At 59.0% G+C, this 7,712-nt stretch overlaps 1 protein-coding gene across 8 annotated transcripts; it reads right to left on the bottom strand.

The window, feature by feature from the left end:
- Positions 1–904: 904 nt before the first annotated feature.
- On the bottom strand, positions 905–5,764 carry LOC147597623 (uncharacterized). Of its 8 annotated transcripts, none has more exons than XR_015261182.1 (6): positions 5,719–5,764; positions 5,114–5,294; positions 4,947–5,000; positions 4,752–4,853; positions 3,747–3,953; positions 905–1,117 (listed from the first exon to the last, which is right to left on the bottom strand). XR_015261182.1 is itself a non-coding variant. In XM_086767593.1 (5 exons), exons 1-4 carry the CDS (start codon positions 5,756–5,758, stop codon positions 4,793–4,795), a joined length of 336 nt encoding a protein of 111 aa, XP_086623719.1. In that variant the 5' UTR covers positions 5,759–5,764; the 3' UTR covers positions 905–1,117; positions 4,752–4,792. The 8 variants fall into 8 exon arrangements, 2 of the variants coding, with proteins under 2 accessions (XP_086623719.1, XP_086623720.1); XR_015261181.1 differs by having other exon boundaries at positions 905–1,086; XR_015261183.1 differs by having other exon boundaries at positions 905–1,086; positions 3,747–3,948.
- Between the last annotated feature and the right edge of the window lie 1,948 nt (positions 5,765–7,712).

Here is a 7,712-nt window from a genome sequence, read left to right as displayed (position 1 = left end):
CGCCCCAGAGTGTCTCTGTTCAGTCGGCTTGAAGCGCACAGCAAACCACACAAAAACGAGAACAAAACTACACCGGGGCCGCAGTAGTAGCACATGCTCCACATAAGCCCGAGAGCAATGCGGCGGCGTGGCAGCAAAAACTAAACCTACCTGCACGCACTGGCAAACACAGGATGGGTGCTCGGCCCTGGGTGCGGAAAGACTACACCTCCCAGGATGCTCCGCGGAGACATCATGGCGGAGCAGACGCCTCGTGCCTCAGGACTTCAGCTCCCGGCATGCTCTGCGAAGCCATAACGGCCAACCGCAAGCCCTGTACCCCAGGACTACAGTTCCCAGCATGCCGCACAAAGCAGCCGTTCCTGTGGGGCACACCGTTACCCCTGCACCGAGCGCCACTGCAGAGCCTCGCAACCCCCAGCGCGGACGCTGGCAGCCCCCACCGCTGACTGCAGCACGCCGCAGCACGGCCGCGCCCCCGCCACTTCCTGTACCCGCACACAGACCGCGCCAGCCCGGCCGCTGCGCTCCTCGGGGCTTTTTCCGAGACCCGCCGGTCCATCGCCCGGCCCCGCTCACCTTCTCCATCGCTGCAGGCGCAGCCGCAGCCCGGCGGCGCTCGGGACCGCTCCACGCCCCCCGTGGCTCGCACTGGCCCCTCCACGGCCACCCGGGGCAGGGCAGGGCAGCACCAGCCCCTCCAGCAGCACCCACCCCTTTACAGGGAGGGGCCGTCTCCATCACCCTCACTGCCCGCACCTGGGGCTCCTCCAGCCCCAGCCCACAGCTGGAGCCCGGCAGGAACTGGGGGCCATCGCCTGACCCCCACACTGCATCACCTCCTCCCCTGGGCTCCTCACCTCCCATGGCCCCGGGCAAAGGGAGCAGAAACGCAGCCATGAAGTCAAAGGAGACAGCGAGTGTTTATTCAGTCACGCACATAAGTCCGAGCAGCGAGTCTGCTCTGGAGCTTGCAGCCTCTGATCCCCTCCCCGTGTCCCTGAAACGACTGCCAAGTAGTTCCAGGAGCCACGCTGGTCAGTTGGCTGTGTCCTGGAGTGCCGAGCTGCTGGGCAGACTTGGAGGCTGCTAAAAACAAAGAGCAGGGCACGGAACACTACAAGAGAAGAGAAGAGAGGCAGCTTGCAAGACAGAGGGGCGTAGCGAGAAAGCACGAGGCAGGAAACAGGATAGCGAGAGAAGGATGGGGACAGAGAAGGACAGGGAGCCTGACAGAGGTGGGCAAAGAAGCAGAGGGGAGAGAGGAAGAGAGGCAGCAGAAAGACAGAGAGGGAGCGGGACAGAGACCAGCAAAGAAGGATCGGGAGCAAGATGGAGATGCAGGAAAAACCTGAGCCGGGCAGCATGACAGAGAGGGAGGTAAAGACAACTAGGTGCAGGAAGCGAGACCGAGAGAGATGGAGAAAGCTAAAACCATAACAAGAACAGGGCAGAGAGGGAGGAATGAAACAACAGTGAAACAACAGGGACAGGACGCCAGGACATCAAAGGTTGGACAGAAGAGGTGACAGCAAGGGGACAACACAAAACAAATCATACAGCTGCATGCTTAGAGGGCAGAGAGGGAAGAATTAAGAAATAGGGACAAGGAGCCTGAAAAAAAGAGAGAGCTGGAGAACAAACAGTATAGCAATCCATACTGAAAGAACAGGGGCAGAACTGTAAATCAGGTGCGTCAGGGAGCCAGAGACAGCAAGCTGGATAACGGAGAAAAAACAACAGGCTAGAGGGCACAGAGGGAGGAAATGAAAAACCAGAGACTGGGAGCTGGACAGAGAGAAGGGCAGAAATTAAATGGGCAAGTGCGACAGGCCACAGGGCAGAGAGGGAGCAATGGATAAATACGGACAGAGGACCAGGCAGAACACAATGTGAAATAATAGGAACAGGACTGGCATACAGGGAAGAGGGAAGAATTAAAAAACGGGGACTGGGAAGCTAGACAGAGTGACATGGAGAAACAAAAAATAACAGTGACGGCTTAGAAGACAGATAGGGAGCCTCAGGCAGAGAGAGATGGAGGGGAAACAAACAAATAGCGTGGAGCTGCAAGACAGAGAACATAGAATTAGAACCAAGCATTATAACCAGGTGGGCTAGCTTTGTGGATTTAGCCCCTAGCACCCATCGCTGTGCAGAAATTACAGAAGTAAATACCTCTGCTCTGTGCGTAAGCCTGGCGTACTGCGCACTGGGTAAACAAACCCAGATTTGGGACAGCAAGAGGGATAGGGAGCAGGACAGAGAGATGGAATGGGAAAGGAAAAAATGCTGGGAGGCTGAACAAAGGCAAAGAGAAACAAAGACAGAAAGCAGGGCACGGGAATGGAAGCAAAATAAAAAAGCAATGGCCTGCAGGACTGAGACAGAAATTCAAAAACAACCATGGGGAGCAGCACAGAATGACAGAGAATAAAGGAACAGAGAGCAGGACAGCTCTGGAGGAAAAATCAACTGTGACGGGCAGTCGGAGAGAGATACCGAAAAAGAAAAAAAATAGTGAGGGAAAGAGAAAGGAAAGAAGAGACACCCAGCTGTCCAGGGGAGTACAGTTAGAAAAGACAGGAGAGCAAACAGGACAGAGAGAAACAGACAATAAAGTGCAAGGAAGCAGAGGAAAAGGACAAAAAGAGGAAAAAATAGGAGTGAGATCGGGACAAAATAGGGGGAAAAAAAACACTGATCGAGGAAAAGAGACAGAAAGAGGGACAAGGGAGAAGGCAGAGAAAAAAAAACGGCAGCAGCAGGATGGAGATGCGGGGGTAAAAAAAATAACCCTTGGATAGTCAGCAGGACAGAGAAGAACATGAATATGAGCAACGATCGGGACAAAGGGATATAGCGAGAAAAAACAAGACAGGGAGCAAGACAGACTGACAGACAAAATAAAAAAAAACATTGAGAGAGAGAGAGAGCACACACTTGTGAGAGGCACAGGGGTTGGAGAGACCAAGATAGATCTTGAAAGGGCTACAAAGGCACAGCAACTTAATAAAACAGGCCAGGGAACAGCACGAAGGCCCAGAGACAGCGAGAGGTGAACAGGATGGAGTGAGAGGCAGAACGGAAGAAAAACAGCAACACCACGCAAAGGGGTACAGCACCGAAGGGAAGGGAGGAGAGAGACAGGAAGGCAGGGGCTCAGAAAGGCACGTACAGGCACAGGGAGGAAACAAACGCCAGAAAACAGACCAGAGAAACTGCAAGGAAAAAAGAGAAGGATGCAGACTGGCACAAAGGGAAATAAAAGGAAAAACAGCAACAGGCTGCAGGACAGGAAAGAGGCATGGTCACAGGGATTAGAGAGGTCCCAGAGGGACCAAAGAAGTCTCAGGGATGCAAGGAGCTCAAAAGGGAATTGAACAAAGTACAGACGTCCTCAGGGGACTGAATGGAGGCACACTGAATGGGTGAGATGACAGAAAGACTGACCTGGGTAACAGATGCAGATGCAGGAAGGGTTCTGAGGGGAAAAGCGGGGTGCAAAGTGCCCTCCTGAGCTAGAGCTGGGCTCTGGGGCACAGGGGATGTCTTACAAGAGCTTAGCAAAGGGCGCGCAGGGATCCAGAAGGGGCCCGAGAGACGAAAGAAGCCTCAGAGATAACAACGAGGAACTCTGAAGGGGATTTCAGCAAAGTACCCTACAGAGAAAGAGAGGCAGGCAAACATCTAGAGAAGGCTGGCAGAGATGGGCCCGGATGCAGAGAACAGGACAAGGGACTCACCACAGCTCCTGGTGCAGGTAGGAGACCTTCACCACCCTGAAGCTTCTCTCTCTGCCTCTACCCCTTCCTCCTCCGCAGCGCTGCCTGTGCGACCCTCACCCATTCAGCAGCACGCAGCGGACACCTCGATGCTCCCCGATACGTGGTGGCTCACACAGGTGGCCGACAGAGGCACAGAGCTCCCAGCACTGCGTGCTGGTGTCTGCTCTGAAAAGGACGACTCAAATGGACCAGCCACTCCTTGCTGGAAGCACCTGCCTGTGATTCGCTCCCCAGCCCCCACAGGCAGGCATGCCCAGGCAGCCCCCTTTACAGCTGGAGGCCCCTCATACAGCAGGGCCAGGGCCAGGGCCAAGCCCACCCTCAGCCTCACTGGCTGCCCCACCTCCAGCCCAGCCCCACCCAGAGCCCATCGGGAGCAGGGGCCATGGCCAAAGCCCCACAGCACATCACCCCCTTCCCTGTGCCTGTCCTCAGCCACGAGCTCTGCACCCAGGGGCTGCAAACACATCCAGGGGCACAGAGGAGGTCACAGACAGTGAGATACAGAACAAAAGAAAAACTGTGACAGTGTGCAAGACCAAGAGATACAGAAAGAAAAGAAAGGAAGGAGAGAGATAGGAAGGCAGAGGCACAAAGAAAAGGCCAGACAACAGGCCGGAGAAATTAGCCAGTGGGAGAATAGGGATGCAGATCAGGACAAAGAGATGAAAAATGCAAAAACAGCGCTGGGCTGCAGGACAGAGACAGAGGACAAAAAAGGAAGGAGAGGGAGCAGAAAAAAAGCGCAGGAATAAAACCAAAAAGAAGTGGTAGAATAAGAGATTTGAAGGGAGAGAGAAAGGGGGAGCAGGACAGAAGAACAGAGAGAAGAGGAGAGGTAGAAGGAAATAATAACAACAAAAAAATCACTGCAGCATAGGAAAGGTAGGAGGCCAGGGGAGGGGTAGGGAAGGACAGGGACGCACAAGAGAGGAGGCAGAGCCCCAGGGGCCGAGGACTCACCACAGCTCTCACTCCCGGCACTGCTGGCAGAATCTGACAGGTCAGATGCTGCTTTCTGCTTCTCTCCTCTTCTGTAACTCCGACCACTTGGCTGTCCTCCACCTAAGAGAATACGTGGGTGTCTTACAGCTCTTAGACAAAAAGCTTCCTAGACACGTAGCCACCCACGCTCGCTCGCTCGCTATGTGGCCGTACCGTGCTTCAGGTTCCACGTACAGACTGTGCAGTGCGCAGTGGCGGTCTGGCCTGCTGAAGAGTACAAAGAGGGATCCTTCCTCACCCGGAGAGGCAGGCTAGGCTCTCTCTGGCCTGCAGCGGGAGGCAGCTGCTGGCTGGCTGGCCTTTGGTTTCTTCTTCTTTACCTTTCTGTGGCCTCTCCAGCTTCAGCTGCAGCAGCTCCTCTCCACAGGCAGTAAGCGCTCCATCCGTTCATTTTCGCTCCCGCACCGCCAGGAGAGCGCGGCCGGGCAGAGACAGCCCACACAAGCCTGAGGCGAGTGCAGTCAACAGCATTCCCAGGGGAGGAACGGACAGCCACGGCCTCTGGGAGAGGGAAAGAAGAAGCAGCGACCGTTATTACCGCACGCGGCCCCTGGCCGGAGCGCCTGCTGCCGCAGGGGATTCTCCAGATACACTGAGGTCCCCCCTCGCAGCCTTCAGGGCAGGGCGTGGCCCGGTGCTACGGGACAGGCTTCAGGGGACGCGCCGGAGCGGCGGGCAGCTGCACGGGGCCGGGGGAGGCTCGGGGGGAGCTCTGGCGAGCTGGGGAGGTGCCCGGCGTCTCCGCCCGGGAGGGGGGGCCCCCTCCTGCCCCTCTTCCCTTCTCTCTGCTCTCGGGTCACTCCCCGGGGCTGCCCTCGCCCGGCTCGGCTCCGAGCGGGCGGCTTGAGGCTCCCCGGGCGGGCAGGAGACAGCGCTGCAGCCACGAAAGGGGCTCGCTCACCTCACGGGTGCCCTCGGTACTCACCCGTCACCGCTGCCGGGACCCGTGCGCTGCACACCGCCATGCTGCTCCCGGGCGCATGCGCGGGCGAGCGAGGGGCGCCACAGCACCCACGGGGACAGCAATGCGCAGTCCGGTCCCTGTGCCTGCCAGGAGAAGGGCGGAGCAATGCGCATGAGCGAAGGGAGCCCGCCACCCGCGCATGCCCAGTTCGGCAACTGTGCCTGCCAGGAGAAGGGTACAGCAATGCGCATGCGCGGAGTGTGTCCCAGAACCCCCGCACGCCCGTTTTGGTGACTGCGCCTGCCAGGAGAAGGGCAGAGCAGTGTGTATGCGCGGCGGGCGCCCGGCATCCGTGCGTGTGCCTTCGGGCGACTGTGCCTGCCAGGACAAGGACAGAGCCGTGCGCATGCGTGGCGGGGCGGGGGGGGGGGGGGTGGGTGTGCCTGCACCCGCGCATGCGTGGTCGGGCGACGGTGCCTGCCGGGATAATGGCAGGGTACTGCGCATGCGCGGCTCCGAGCTGCAGTTCCCGCTTTCCGTCACCAGGTGGCAGCAGCCCCCCACCGCTCCGCTCCTGGGTGTTCAGCCGGACGAGCCACGGCCGGTTCCTCCCTCCCGTTCGCGCCGTCCGCAGCCGGTCACCCCTTCCCGGGGCACGGCTACCCCTTCCCCCCGCGCAGCCTGGGCAGTGACATTTGTGGCCTCTGTACCAAAAAGCGTCCCCGTGGGTCGAGCGCCGCGCCCTCCCCTCCAGCGCCTGCAGTGGCCGCGGAGCAGGGACAGCGCCGAGGCGCTGCTGTGTCCGGTGGCCTCAGCCGGTCACCTCAGAGCCCTGGAGGCTCCATCTCCGCTCCACACAGGAGCTCTGCGCTCCTTGCCGCTCCTGCCAGCACGCGTCACAGCGTCACTGTGCTGCCTGCCGCACACGGCATGGGGCGGGGGGCTGGAGGGGCCATTCTGCCACTGCACGGCGAGCAGCTCAGTGACTTTGGCTGCCTCATTTGCCTCCTTAAAACAATCACTTCAACGCTCTCTCTCCTTGTTTCAGACCCCTCTAAATATCTGCTGGCCCACGAGCCGTGTTCAGCCAGCAACACAGCTGCAATACAGCGCCGGGAGAAATCCAGCTGTCATCTCGCTTTGATGCAAAAGGCTTTTGGAGTGAGAAGCGAGAGAAAGGGGCCTGCCAGGTGCCTCGAGAGGCAGAATTGCTGTGGATTGCACCTGCTGCACCCATCATGGCCAGGCTCTGAGGCACAGCTGCTCCCATTTTGTGCCAGGACAGCTCTCCAGGGCCCAGGGAAAGTCTCCTGCGATCCAGCCCTGCTGCCTCTGGGGTCACAGCTGCCTTCGTTTCAGAGGGCTCCCGGCTGGCGAGGGCAGAGGGCACAGGCAGCTTGGGGCAGGGCGAGCTGCATCCCTTCGGCCCCACATCCTCCATTCCTACATCCCCACATCTCTGCATCCCTGCATCCTCCATCTCTACATCCCTGCATCCTCCACCCCTGCATTCGTGCATCCCCACATCTCTGATCCCTGCATCTCTGCATCCCTACATCCTCCATCCCTGCATACTCTGTCCCTGCATCCCGGCATCCTCCATCCCTGCATCCCCGCATCTCTGCATCCCTGCATCCTCCATCCTTGCATACTCCATCCCTGCATCCCGGCATCCTCCATCCCTGCATCCCCGCATCTCTGCATCCCTGCATCCCTGCATCCCTGCATTCTCCATCCCCACATCTCTGCATCCCTGCATCTCTGCATCCCCGCGTCATTGCATCCCTGCAGCCCTGCCCACAGCCCTGCAGCCCCCTCTGCCCTCTCCATCGCCACGGCTCTGGCTGTCGATCCACCGAGCCTTGACTGCCCCCCGCTCCCCGCGGTGGGTGTTCGGGGTGCAGGGGCGGGTGCACGGGCGCGGGGAATGCCCACGCGTGTCCGGGGCGCGGGGGGTGCCCACGGCCATCCGAGGTGCGGGGGAGACCTCGTGGCCCCGGGGAACTACAAATCCC

The sequence above is a fragment of the Chlamydotis macqueenii genome, chromosome 26, assembly GCF_036417535.1.
Source record: "Chlamydotis macqueenii isolate bChlMac1 chromosome 26, bChlMac1.mat, whole genome shotgun sequence".
Lineage (NCBI taxonomy): Eukaryota > Metazoa > Chordata > Aves > Otidiformes > Otididae > Chlamydotis > Chlamydotis macqueenii.
This window is presented reverse-complemented; position numbering and strand designations above follow the sequence as displayed.